The sequence below is a fragment of the Copadichromis virginalis genome, linkage group LG10, assembly GCF_057382275.1.
Source record: "Copadichromis virginalis isolate Kocher_CV1m ecotype Utaka linkage group LG10, C_Virginalis_male_GT1.1, whole genome shotgun sequence".
NCBI lineage: Eukaryota > Metazoa > Chordata > Actinopteri > Cichliformes > Cichlidae > Copadichromis > Copadichromis virginalis.
Window position 1 is genome coordinate 4597515 of NC_140627.1, and position 14814 is coordinate 4612328.

The 14814-nt window shown below is 39.1% G+C and overlaps 1 protein-coding gene across 1 annotated transcript in view; it reads right to left on the reverse strand.

Annotated features, from left to right (window-relative positions):
* Positions 1–5344: 5344 nt before the first annotated feature.
* Positions 5345–14814, reverse strand: part of LOC146699709 (junctional adhesion molecule 3B-like) — a 54089-nt gene continuing 44619 nt past the window's right edge. The window contains exons 6-9 of the mRNA XM_085469549.1: positions 13702–13801; positions 10127–10256; positions 9987–10041; positions 5345–9107 (exon numbers count right to left, since the gene is read on the reverse strand). Coding sequence (XP_085325675.1) covers positions 9072–9107; positions 9987–10041; positions 10127–10256; positions 13702–13801 — 321 coding nt within the window. The 3' untranslated portion in view covers positions 5345–9071. The remainder of the gene's footprint in view (positions 9108–9986; positions 10042–10126; positions 10257–13701; positions 13802–14814) is intronic.

A 14814-nucleotide genomic window follows, 5' to 3' on the forward strand; every position in this document is an offset into this window, starting at 1 on the left:
GTCTACAGTCACGTGAAGGAAATTTTATTCTTTGTAGTTTGTTTCGTTTCTCTGTTCATGAATTTTTTTGACAAATTGTACTCTCGGTGCTAAAATGAAAAATTATAACGAGCAATATTTCGCTGAATGCCAACTTTTCAAACAATGGTAACCCTCCCCTTCACCCCACCTCTGCACCTTTCAGGCGCAGTATCAACAGGCGGAAGAAGCCACAACTCCTGGCCTCCTTGAGTTGCTACTGCCCCGAGTAAAGTCTTACAGGTGTTGGAATGTCCAATTTAAACACAATTTAATGGCCTTCAAATTATGATTGACCAAGATGTTCTTTTGGAGGCTGAGGCTGTCCCAGCGACCAAGAGGCAGGGTACACTCTGGACAGGTCACCAATCTGCTGGCTAACATTGCCACACCTATGTCATTCAGATTAACCGGACTGTGGGAGAAACTCACGAAGACACGAGGAGAACAAGCAAACAACTCACAGAAACGCCATGGCTGGATGATGGGGTACTTGATGATGATACTGGGGTACTTCGTGCTGTGAGGCTGTGTGTGCTGCCCGCTTCTTAATATACTTGGTATTATTCTGAGTATAATTATGTTTTTGTTTATGTGGATATAGTACATTTGTACTATTCATCTACATTTTTTAACAAAATTTGTTTACATTTTTAGTAAGTGTGAGAAAGTGAGAAAAGAGTTTGATCAGAAGTTTACTTTGTTTTCCAAAAAAAATTTTCTTTTTCTAATTGTACTGTCATGAACTTTAACATTAAACATTCTAAATATGAGATGCATCTTTTAAATGTGTTTTTAATATGTTAGTCTTAAAGTTTCTCGCTGCTTTTTTAATTATTTCCCACGCCTGTTTGTGTTCCTGCAAGCCTCAACTTTCTCTGCTTTTAAGATCTGGTTTCATATGGAATCATTTGAGTCCCTCACTTTTTGTGTTAGTGATGCAATCTGTGAAAGGGATCATGACTCAAACAGCCAAGTCAATTGGTAGAGAGTGTTTGGTTCAGTTCTGATGGTCTGTGTTTATGACTCCATGCCTCAACTACAATGCAGGAGCTGTGTTAGCTATAGAAGGGTTACAGTTTGGAGGGGTATTACTGGTATACTGGGTATACTGGTACTCATATAACACCTTTCTACTCAGTTTAGCACTGAGAGAAATTTGTACTGCAAGTCACATTCACCCATTAACACACTCTCATACAGAGTTTATCTATGCCAAGCACTCTGTTGGGAGAAATTGGGAGACAAAATTGCATTGTGAGCAACTCGGGAGTACACAAAGATACTTTGAAAGGAAGAGTCAGGGATCTAACCACCAAAGCAGACGAAGGAGAATCTAATGTAACTGCACCACGATTCAGTAGGTCTATATTTTTTCCTTGGATTTGTTTGCTAAATTTTATTTCCAGTGTGAGGAAATGTGTCTCGCCTAATTCTTACAAATAAAAGAATGGTTTGTACTTTTATCCAAAGAGCAAGATTAATTTAACAATGAATTGCATCACTTCTCAATTTTGGTAGATTCACTGTTGCCAAGGTATCTGTCTCATATCAGAATAGGAAGAGGTTGGACTGGTACAGCCCTGGCCTGAATGAAACAGTATTGGAGCTTAGAAAAAACTTACTGTATAGAAACTACGTTTAGAAATGTACTAAATCGACTTGTGTAAGTATAATGATGATGCGTTTCCATTCGTTTTTAATCCCCTCTGCTTTTGACTCATATTGACTGCATGTTGTACCAGTTTTAAGCACTAGAGGTCAGGAGTGCACAATTTGTAACATCCTTATGCAAACTAAGCTCATTGTGGTGTCTGGAATGACTGCAGTAACAATAAATCCACAAACACAAATCTTTTGCAGTCTGTTTAAATTTTGTCGTTCACTCGGTCTCTCCAATGAGTGGGGAAAAGGGAAAACTGGCTCCAGGATTTCCCTGGACCCGGTTCTCTAATGGCACTGCTAGAGGGCAAGGTTTAACCACAGCAGGACAGATAAACCTGAGAGCCCTCCTAAATTCTCAGGTTTTTGCAATTGAGCTCCTGATGTTTTGTGCCATTATTTAGCATTTAAAAAAAAATATTCATGTGAAAAATAAATCCTCACCCTCATTGCAGGCACGTCATGTCTTTTTCACTCTCAGATTTGAACTCTTGGTGGGAAATCCTCTAAAACCTTTAAAAGCCAGCATAGTGTTGCTGTTTTATGCAACCTGTAGTTTTGGTAACATGAACCACATGCTTCACACACATCAGTCACAGCAGTGTTTCAGATATGAAGTGAGTGGGAACAGTTATTAAATTTTGTGTGTGTGTGTGTGTGTGTGTGTGTGTTGCTTTATCTCATTATGAGGCTAACTGCCTAATTAGTTCTGGTGGCTTACAAAGACAGATTAAAATGATCCTCTTTTTGTGAATAGCTTTAGAATCCAACATGAAAATAGTCAAACAGCCCCCTTAAGGCTGAGAGATAGAAATGTTCTTTTAAAACAATGACTCATTTTTGACAGCATTTTTCTTCTAAAATTGTCCTGCAACAGCATCACATGAATTGTGCAACTCCTTTTTGGATAAATGACTAAAAACTTTTAACAAGCTGATGCCTCCTAGCTGTCATGGTGCGACTCAAACCAATTATTTCTGTGACGATGGGAGTGTGAGGTGCAGCTGTAGACCCTGCTTGGACATGGACACATCCTACTGTGATATTTTCTAAATGGCCAACTTCCCTCTGTCAAGTATCATTTTTTCCCCTCACTGTGGTGTCTGCTCTGCATACACTGAATGCAGCCCTGTCCTCTGAAAAGTCCCTGAAAATGCAGAATGTTTGAAGATATTAGAGAGAAATGAGGTGAAGACTGGGCAGATTAACCAGTTTAGGGGCAAAGCATCTGCTGTGGGCAGAGGAACACCTGTGCTGTAGCTGACATTTATTTTAATAAAACATCATATAACAAATAAAGGTGTAAAAATTAAGTTGATGTTGGCTCCTCCACAGCAGTTATGGATCCACACACTATAGGGCCACAGGAAGGGATCTCTCATTATTTATTCATTTTTCCCCTTGCATTGGAAATTGTTAGATTTTTGTGGTCAGTAATTCTTTCAATCATTTGCTCTTGCATTAAATTTGCATTCAAATCTATGATGAACTCTCTGACTGTCAGCGTATTCAAACTGTGGAATGGTTGCCAGAAGTCCTCTTTCCTAATAAAAGTGGTCATTGCAAACTGAATATGTGGTCAAGGTGTGAGAAAGATGTGGCGTGGAAACGGCGGTAACATATGAATGTGAATGTGTGAACGCTAAACGGCATCACCATTGTTGCCCAGGAATCCAAAGACTCCTACTGGGTCCCCGCCCTCTGGGCTTGTGCACCTGGAGGTGGTTGAGTCTTCACATCTGCTGGCAGTCATTCATCACCTCTGCTATTTAAGGCTGAAGAAATCCTCCAGTTGACACCAGATTGCACTAGCTCTGGTAGTGTGGTTCAGCTCCTCGTACTGGCCCAGTGTTCAAGTTTGCCTTCTGCTGTTCTGCAACTCAACCTCTTCTCTGTGCAGAAGGCCTGTGTCGAAGAGTGGCCGAGAGACCAGTGTGGCAAGATTCCCATGAGAGAGATTCAGCGGACTTCCCTTTTGTTTGTCTCATTGTCTGAATACCTGTGACCTCGCTGTGTTGAAAAAAGCTGGTAAACTTCTATTCCGAGCCCAGCGATCGAGTCCAACTGTGAGAGCGAGGCCCGCCTCGAATAATATTGTAAAATATTTAAGATGCAAGTGAACAAATTATACAAGAAAGCGAAACAGGCATAAACCTGTGTGTGTGTGTTTCTGAACTCCTCACTTGTTTGGGTTGTAATCACACCGTGGCAAATGTTGCTGTTTTCCTTTAACACTGTAAAGGTCAGCCTGCTGGTTCTGAGAACAGATCTTCCTGCTGGTATAAATGAACCCCCGAAATGTAATCAAACTGCTGTTCCACTGACAATAAAACTGTAAGCAGCCATGTTTGTGGAACGTGTTGAGTAGAGTTTTGTGGACTGTGTCCTGCACACAGACGGCAAACAGAGGAAACCAGACACTTCAGGGTTTTTTGTTTTTTTTTTTAAATTAGTTTTAGTGTGAAAGTGTCAGAAATGATTAGTAGTTACCTGTCTTTGTTTCACCGTGCTGACCAGAATGGCTACATTTATCTGTGAGCTGTATTTTTAATGGAAGAACCATGTGGGACACACAAACAGTGTTTTAATATCTTAACCCATTCTCAGTTAATAGTAACACACTTACATCAGTTTGATGCTGCACACAGCAAATGCCACCTATAGCTGTTCTTCTTAGTCTTAACAAAGAACATTAAGAACAAACTTTAAGGTTCACAAGTTTTAGTGAGTTCAGGTTTATCTAAATATTTAAAATGTATCACTCACTCACTCACTCACTCACTCACACACACACACACACACACACACACACACACACACACACACACACACACACACACACACACAAACAAAACTAAAGATTTTTCCTTCATAATTATTTCCTCGGCCTCGTGCACTTCTTCCACTGTGGGTTCATGGTACTTCTTGTCATACTTCAATTGTAATTTGCTTCAGTGGTCCTCGTTCATCATTTGACCCAAGTAAGATCTCTGCGTGTTTGCTAAGAATTTTGAAAGACTAACTTAACACCATAATTTGCTGGATGTTGACTATTACAGTAGAGTTACCAGTACAACTAACCACAGATGTGTTTCATCCTATTAACTGTTAGAGGAGTAACACTGACTCACATGCTGCATGACTTTCAGAGCAGCGTTGTGTGCTTTGTTCAGTGAATGAACTGAGTGTGCTACATTTAATCACAATTTGAACACAGGGCTTGCTGCCTTCTTAAAAGTAGGTATTTTTTCATCCTTCTGCCTGACGATAAAGCCAGCACTGATTGATTTTACTGTGAAATAAATAAAAGTGTTCAGTAGCTGTGATGCAAAGGACGATATATTATCCTCTCTGGGCTCATTGATTTTAGTGCTCTTTATCCAGGAACCTGCTGCCAGTTGGCACAGTCACCAGAAAGGAACAAGAAGGCTTTTTGCAGTGTGGAAAGTGGAAATGGCTTAACTCCCACTAATAGATTATGGCTTTAGATCAACAAAGAGCAGTCGGTGGGATATTGGATGGACCAATAGGATTTCTGTGAACAGTGGGGGGACTGTGGAATAGGCCAGGAGGATTGGAACAAGCAGTGAAATGACAAGACTGGCAGTGCAGATCTAGAATCCTCACTACACTCACACCATAAATAGAAAAGACACAAAACACCTTTGTGATATTAGAAGTGAGTTTTATTAATCACAAATAGAGTGGTTCTAAAATGAACAAAAAATAACCCAAGCAGGCCCCAAAAAGACATTCTGCTGCGTGTACATTTGGATCAGAGGATCAGGTACGCTGTATATCAGTCTTCCAGCAGAGCTGGATCACTGGAACGCAGCCATCCTTAAACTGAAAGACAGCACAGAGTGAACCTGCCAGTATAACCTCCACCATCACTGCCTGGAAACAGCCTGCAGACACACTCGCTCAGGACTCCCTGTCGAGTCAGTGCAGACCTGTGTAAAGATGCGATACAAGACTTCTTTGCTGTTTGTGAGCTTAACTGTCCATGAACTCTGGATTATAAACTTCACTTACATTTTGCAGAGTCCCAGCTCCTTTATCATTGAATGGGTCAGCTCTTAATTTCATCTTCCTTTCTTGTAGATTGGTGCCGTTCTTAACGCTACACAAGGTTGGTGTTTCCTGACACCAACTGTGCCCCCTCGTTTTTGTACAGGGTAAATGTTTAAACCCGGGATGTCGGACTCATTTTAAATCAGGGGTCACACTTTGGTCTTAAGTGGACCAGACTAGTAAAAATTCCCTTTCTGTAAATGTAAATAAGTGTAGCTGCACATTTAATCCCTGCAATATCTCAGTATACAAAAAAGAAGTGCAATTTCACCAGCACGTCTCAGTTTTACTACATGATAAAGAAATGCTGCTCTGTATAATAAAAACACATGCTAGCATGACTCTTTGGGCTTAAATTGTAAAAAAGCAAATGTGTAAAATGACAGAAAAAGTTCTGGTTGCTCATTGACCAGACTGTCCTGGAGAAGAGCAAGTTTTTGTTAATTCACAAAAAAAATGTCCAGTTTTACTTACTTTACCATGGATACAGGCTTTTGTACTTTAGATAGTGGAAAAAAAGCAGTAACTTTTCTGTCATTTCATTATTTATTTATTACTTTGATGCAGTATGAAAGACTGTGGGAGAGGTCTTCACCCTTAGGACAAGCTGCAAAATTTATGAAAATACATTTAAAAGTCCGAAACGTGTGAAAGATGTCCAGCGGGCCGGTGTTATGACCCTGAGTATGACACCCCTGGTTTAAACAGTGTTGTGAAGACCTGAAACATTTCCCCGCCAGCACAGAGAAGAATAAATAACATACACAAAACAAAAAGAAAAAAGTCAGTACTGACTAAATTGGTCTTTCAAATTTTCTTTAGGGATTTTATTTTGAAATACCAATCAGTGTTAGAAAACCTGGATAAAGACATTATAAACCAGAGCTCACAGAAACCACCCTGCTGTGGGTTTCAATCTGTTTTTTTCTAATAGTGCTACATGTCTTTACTAAAAATAATTCCCACAATATAGAGGCACTATTATTTTTCACTTCAACGCATCTACAGCTCCAAATCTATGTAAAAAGCCATTTACAAATTTGCAGATATGTAGGGGAGTGGAGACTTTTGGTGTCATCATTCCTCTCAAACGCCGCGCTTGTGGTTAAAGAAAAGGAAAATCACGAAGCCGTGACTGCACGGCAGAAGCTAGAGGTGGGACCGTGCACGTGAAACCGCACTAGTCTGAAGCCTGAAGGCACTTAAGAGGAATGAACTATGCACAAATGACGAGGTGAAATGTCTGATTCTCACCACACTGTGCAACTGCAGCAGGACTCATTTGTGACCTTATTTGGGCTAATAGTACACTTCCACAGTGGAACACGTTAGATTCAGTGTTGATGTGCAAATGACCGGCAGATCGTCTCTACCACGACTGATAATTGGTTAACATTTGACCGCATTTCCTCTGTTGAAAACCTCGAGCACAGCTGAACAAGAGATTCTTCTTATCTGCATGAAGGTTACAGCCTTTAAAAGTCTGGTTAGAGAGCGAACACTGAGGGAGAGAACTGTTTGTTCTCAATGCTTTTAAAAAACTGCCTCAAGAAGCTCTTGCTCACGTGTTCTGAATGATCTGATAAAATGCTACCCTTCTTTCAGTCCTACAAATGGAAAGAGTTTCATATCGCCTCAAACGGGAGTTTTGAAAACATTTTTTCACTTTACATGATCTTGCGAAAGAGAAAAAACAAAACAAACAAAAAACACCAAATAGCTATTTACAATTAGTACAAGCGTTAACCCTCCAGACCCCCGACAGCCGAATCTCACTGTAACACTGCTGTCAGCTCAGTTCTGTTCACCATCAGCTTTGCTCAGAAAACCAAAACCTGAAAGATTTATTTTCCTCTCCAATTAAAACATCCAGTCGCTAAACCCAGGAATAAACCAGATGCAGGTCTGTCGTCGTGTCATGTGTTTCGCTCTGTTCTCCACCCGGCTTCAAATCTTGCTGAAAGGTCTGAGACGCAGAGCTTTGAGCCTGAACAGGGTCTTTTATTCTGAATACTAAATCACCATGCTGAGTGACTGATAAGCGCAGAGTTGCTCCTGGGACTCTTCTAAAATGTGCTTTTGCACATCTGGTGAAATCAAACACACAGTTGTGAGTAAGCCACTGGCTCCGGTGGCTGTGTCACACAGCTGGAACACAAAGCAGCTGTGCCATGTGTAGAAGTTAACTCTGTAAAAAACGCTGTTCCAGCATGTGGTCTACCTCATGTTGTTGGGACTTTCAGTACCAGCTGAAGATTTAGTAGTTTAAATAACCCGCTAACAGCTTTGTCTTGATTATCAGCAGAAACTATTTTAAATACCATTTACTTTGTCAACAGTCCACAATCATTCTTGTCCATCTTCTTTCGGGGTCTGGAAGGTTAACATACAAACCCTGTATTAATATTACTATGATTAATATAGTGAAGAAATCTACACATGTATGACAGCTAAACTCGACAGCAACTTCAATATATACAAGATTAACAGCGAGCAGAGAAGGACACTTAAAATCAAGAAAACGCAGCACTGATCGTGTACAGTGTTTCACAGCATTTGACTGGCACTCTTCAAAGCATCTTACTAAGACTATCTACAAACATCAACATGGAAGTCTGTCATGACACAAGCTGGACAATCCCAGCCGACAAATTCAATATGTAAGACCGCCGATATGCTACTACGAGCCAATTTTCACTTGTTTCTTTCATCTGCAAAGGTGTAAATGCTTACAACTTTATGCAAAGGGGTTTGTGTTACATCATCTCTTTTAATCCCACCCCCAAAAACAAAAAAACCCCAAAACATGTTAGTCATTTACAAATACTTAAAAAAGTAAACCTTTATATATAGGCATTTTAAAATATATTCCATCAAAAATAGTCTGACAAATTTTAACAGTAGAAAAGAAATGTTATAGAAATGACAAAAGGTTTGAAACTGAATGCTGCCAGCAGACAGAGCTGTCATGATAGACTGACTGTTCTACTGGACACAACAAACACGTGACTCCTGCTCGCCGCCTGCTTTAGAGTTTAAAACCATGCAATCACTGTAACTGAAGAACGCCAGAATTTAGCAAAAGAACTCGGTTGAAGATAATAAAGTTAAATGAATCTCAGTCCCTATGCGCATACTTTTTTTTTTTTTTTTTACACATTATTGTCATCCACCACATTTGGCAAGCTTGTGTAATTGGATTTCAGGCATGCTGAGAGCTCGGTGCACGAACTGCGGCAGCTCCGTGGTCGGACAGTGTGGAGGGCAGACCCGTGTGTCACAGCTTTCACTCAGCACAACAGCCCCCGTCGTCTTTTTCAGATCACAAACGATGACTTGTGTCGGAAATCCCCCTGCAGACAACACGCAGGAAACAACTCATCGTTATTACATTATCACACGGCGCCAGAGCGCCATTCTTTCCACGCTTCTCCTCTCAGTGTGTTTGCTTGTCTATTTGGCACAAATCGTAATGTCCAGGCTTTCTGCAAGTTCGCTTAACAGTTGAGATTTTTTGGACCTTTCTAGTGCTGCATAATAGAAAAACAACATTCTGCCAGCTGAGGGGAATTTAAGTGAGACAGGTGTCGGAAAACAAACTCTTTTAGTCGACTACGACATCAGCACTGCCTGCCGTGAAATGATGGCTCTCATTGTTCCCAGCAGACTCCCGTGTTCAGTGTTGCTGAGCCGATACCTCACACAGAATCTGAATTTAACTTTTCAAAGGTTCTTCAAAAAGTAATATGATGAGGGGCAGAGAGGCCCTGTTTTCTCTGTTACAGGCAGCAACACGATGCTAAGTATTTGGGTAGCTGTTGCTTTCAGACCTGTGCAGACCTGGAGACTAAATACAGCAGCGTAATCACCGCTGTCAGCATGCAGCACACTGTAGTTACAGTTACAGGCGAGTCCTTCAAATGAAAGCTTTGAGAAAGCAACCAAGTAGTAATACTTTCATTTCTTTTCTCCAATCTTTGAATTTAATTGAATTCTGTTTTCATAATGAATTAGTGACAGAAACAAAGTTTGTCTTTGGACACTTTTTTACTCACTTTCTGTCCGGTCTTTGTACCTGATCACTTTTATTGATACATGAATCATTCAATCATAAATATTAGCACCTAACTGGAGCAGTATAGCAGACTGCATTTTCACTTTATTTGCAATTGACGTTTAGCAACAAAATGCCTAAAAGTACAAATGGCCACACAGCCAGACTATCTACTAACCTCATCCTCCGTCCTGACGTAGTCCACTCCATCTCCTTTAGCTGGAACTTTGTAACTAAAACACACAAAGCACATCCGGTTTTTGGGCGACATGTGGAAGTGGTGCTGGTTACAGTTACATTAGTAGTCTGGAATCTTACTTGTTCCCCGTCTGCTGTTGGCTGGAGAAGTAGCCTTGTTTGTAAGCACAGCAGATGCCCACCGTTATACATAAGAGCACAACGACCACCACCAGCACTCCCAGGATGATCCCCACTATGTCAATATCATCTGTGGAGTTCAAATGCGAGTAAAAACTTAAACACTACTCTAGGATAGATTTTTTTTTGATAAATAGAAGTGATAAACATAGAGTCACAGAATGCAATATCGGTATAGCCGACTTGTCGGATCACAACGCCATTCATTTGACCATTCACCTACATAATCAGAATAAGAAATTATTATGGAAATTGAACATTGGTATTCTCAATAATGAATCTGAGGTAAAAGAGATCAAAAAAGAAATACAAACCTGTATTGCCCACAATAAGGATGATCAGATAGACCCAACAATAATTTGGGATACTGTGAAAGTAGTAACTCGGGGGTATTTGATATCAAGGACCAGCTACCTCAAAAAAATGAAGAAGCTTACACAGTCCAAATTAGAACAACAATTAAGGGATTTGGAAAAAAAAAAGCATACAGATTTGAGTCCTGATTTGGCTGAAAAAATCAAAAACGTAAGAAAACAACTAAGTGATTTGACTATGGAGGAAATAGAAAAGAAACTGAGATTCACAAAACAAACATTCTATGAATCTGGCTCCAAAGCAACTAAAGTATTGGCTAAACGGTTAAAATTAATGCAAATAACTAATGCAGTCAACAAGATTAGAGATCCAAATACCAAGGAACTACTATATGAACCAACACAGATAAAAAATACCTTTCAAGAATATTATAAAACATTGTATAGTCAACCGGATCAGAAAAATGGACCAGAAATTGTAGAGTTTTTGGATCAGTTAGACCTCCCCTCAATAGGGACAACTCAAAATGAACTATTAACCAAACCAATTACAAAGGAAGAACTGGATAAGGCAATAAGGAGATTGAAGACGAATAAAAGTCCAGGGAGTGATGGGTACCCCAATGAGTGGTATAAGACTTTCAAAGAGGTTTTGGCCCCTATTTTGATAGATTCTTTTAATTGGACAATAAAACACGCTAAAATTCCACCTTCCTGGAAAGAGGCCATCATCTCAGTCTTACCGAAAGAAGGTAAAAACAAGGAAAACTGTGATTCTTATCGCCCAATCTCCATCTTAAATGTTGATTATAAACTATTTACATCTATAATCACAAGACGCCTAGAGCTGTTCCTTCCTGACCTGGTGGATGAAGACCAGACAGGGTTCATTAAGGGGCGACAGACACAAGACAATATACGACGCACATTGCATATAATTAATGAAGTTAATAGAGAAAAAATCCCAACAGCCTTAGTGAGTTTAGATGCTGAAAAGGCTTTTGACAGAGTCTCTTGGATATTTCTTTTTGCTGTTTTGAAGAGAATGGGCTTTGACAGTATCTTTATCAAGTGTATACAATCCCTGTATCATAGGCCAATGGCTAGAGTTAAAATAAATGGGGACTTGACAGACAGCTTTGAGCTCTTTAGAGGAACTAGGCAAGGTTGCTGCTTGAGTCCAGCTCTTTTTGCTTTGTATATTGAGCCTTTGGCTCAGTATATACGGCAAAGTACAGACTTAAAAGGGGTTTTTGTTTCCAAACTTGAACAACGAATAGGTCTTTTTGCAGATGATATAATTATATATCTACAGGATCCTGATACGACCTTTCCTTGGCTGTTTAAAGCATTAAAATATTTTGGTAAAAACGCAGGATATAAACTAAACATCGTAAAGACTCAAGTACTCTGTCTGAATTATTTCCCCAAAGAATTATTACAAAATGAACTTAAACTAAAATGGGATTCAAATAAGATCAAATACTTAGGTGTCTATTTAACTAGTGATACAAGTACTTTATACGAGGCAAACTATGTGAAGTTTAGTAACACAATCCAAAAAGATCTGATTAAATGGGCTCCGCTTGTCAAGGACCTTAGCTCAAGAATAGAGGTAATAAAAATGAATGTGCTTCCCCGGTTATTGTACCTATTCACCTCATTACCAGTCCAAATAACAGATGCACAGTTTGGTAAATGGGATAAATTAGTTAGTAGATTTATTTGGAAAGGGACAAAGCCAAGAATAAGATTTAAAATACTCCAATCAGGAAAAGAAAAAGGAGGACTTGCCCTCCCGAATTTCAAGGAATATTTCTATGCAGCTCAGCTGAGATATACTGTTTATTGGTGTTCATCAGAATATACTTCAAAATGGAAGCATATAGAGTTAAATTATTGCCTATCATGTCATCCACAAGCAAGATTGGGAGAAGAAACTACCCAGCCCACGAACAAAAATCTCATCACTGAATTTACTATTAAACTCTGGTGGACAATAATGAAGAAATATAGAATTACAGAAGACTGTAAATTGCTGATTTGGCCTGCATACTCTCGAAAATTCCAAAGTGGACAATGGGATAGCACATTTTTAAGATGGGTCAATAAAGGAATTACAGCAATGTGTACATTAATAGATGGGACAACATTTAAATCTTTTGAGAATCTACAGAAACAATTCGGATTGGATAAATCAGATTTATTTAGGTACTTTCAATTAAGACACTTTTACAATACAGAAATTAGAAAGAAGCTCTCGAGAGAAAGAAATCGTATAATAGGAACAATAACAGGTGCATATAAAAATCTTCCATCAGGAATTCTGTCGAAATTATATGATGGCCTACAAAATTCGAATAGGAATGAAACATTATATATTAAACAAAAGTGGGAATCGGAACTACAAATTGAGTTGTCAGAGGATGATTGGCGATCCTTATGTCTCACACAGCATAACTCCACTAGCTCTAGACGATGGAGAGAATATGGCTGGAAAAATGTGATTAGGTTTTTTATTACTCCGTATATCAAAAGCAAGCAGTTGAAAACACCCCAACAATGCTGGAGATTATGTGGAGACTGGAACGCCAATCACTCACATGTGTTTTGGAAGTGTAAATATATTAAATCATATTGGGAAAGAATCGCGGCAACAATGACGAAGGTGCTGGGGTATGAAGTACTGTGTGAGGCACGAGTAATGTATTTTGGAATATGGGAAAATGTAAAAAAGGAGGACTGGTATTTGTTTAAGATTATGTTGTTGTCAAGCAAAAAGGTGATAACAAAGAATTGGCTGAAAAGCGATCCTTTAAAACTGGAAGACTGGATGGACGTAATCGAGGACATATATACAATGGAAAAAATGACTTACACTCTGAGACTGAAATCTGACAAACACCGAAAACAGTGGACAAAATGGATAATTTATAAGTCTCAGTCAGCCTTATAGGGCGGGACCTCTCGTGTTTTTTTTTTTTTTTTTTTTTTTTTTTTTTTTTTTGTGTGTTTGTTGTTGTGTTATTATTATTATTGTCTTGTCCGTATGTAATACAAAGGAAAAAGTACAAAATAAAGAGTTAAAAAAAAAAAAAAAAAACTTAAACACTGACGTTTGGATTCCTTTCAACAAATCTAGTACTATCTGCATTCAATAAACACAACAGATTTATTTCCAAAGGAAACATGCATACTTACACACTTCCATCTTCTGGGGTGCACACTGAGTGTGCCCTGCATCATTCTTCGCTCGACAATAGTACTCGCCTGCGTCTTCTTTCCTGACTGAAATGAACTTCTGTGTGAGACAAAAGACAAACCTCTGCTTAATGCAAACTCCCTAAGTGAAGCTCATAGTCTTTTTTTTATGCAGATGTTTTATTCTAATTAATATAATAGATAAATATAGGTGAGTGGAACTACGCACAGGCAGCTGTTACAGAGGGAAACAACTGTAGTGACCGTTACTGTGAGCAGAGGGGACAGACAGGTAGAGATTTGCATTGTGCAAATACAGAGACAGTGCCATGAGCATGTGAAGAGATGCAAGATAGGAAAATTAAACAGACTGCTGTCTGCTGCGCACTTTGGATTCAGCGAAGGACGGAGTTAAAGCTACATCTTACACATATATATATATATAATATTCACCCTGGTCATACAAGTGAAACTTTACATTTAAAAATGACTGGGCGTCTTTTGGATCATCAGTGTGTGGTAACTGCACGGACATTCATGCCCCTCAAGTTATTCTAAACATTACACATTAAAATGATCAAATAAATGTAAACACACTGATATCAGTGATTTCAAAGTGAAGCGTAAAGTAAAATAAAAGCATCTGTTGAGTTTGTGCCCACCTCTCACACACACTTATAACGCTAAGAATAATTCTCAGACAAATTGTCATCTTCAAACAGTTACCGTCACCCATTTTCCAAGTGTTAAAAAAGCCTGAACGTCAAAGTACAGGTGTTAACATTGCAGGTGGATTAGGTGTCTAAATACATCGAGAGTGCAGGAAATGATCACGATGACGTGATCCAAACATTAAAAATCAAACTTGGACTGAATTTAAATACAACTGTTTAAGAGATTAAGGTATTTTAACCTGTAAATATTAGTAGAGCATTACAAAGAGTTTCAGTTCCAGCTTTTTAAAGAGAATAAAGCTGACACTCCCCTTCTGAACTATTTCACCAGTTCCAATCTCTGCATCAGTTGGCTGCCATTCCTCTCCCATGTGGAAATAGCAAAGGAGTGATTACTGTGTTTACAGGGAGCACTCTAAAAATAACGAGATAAGAACAG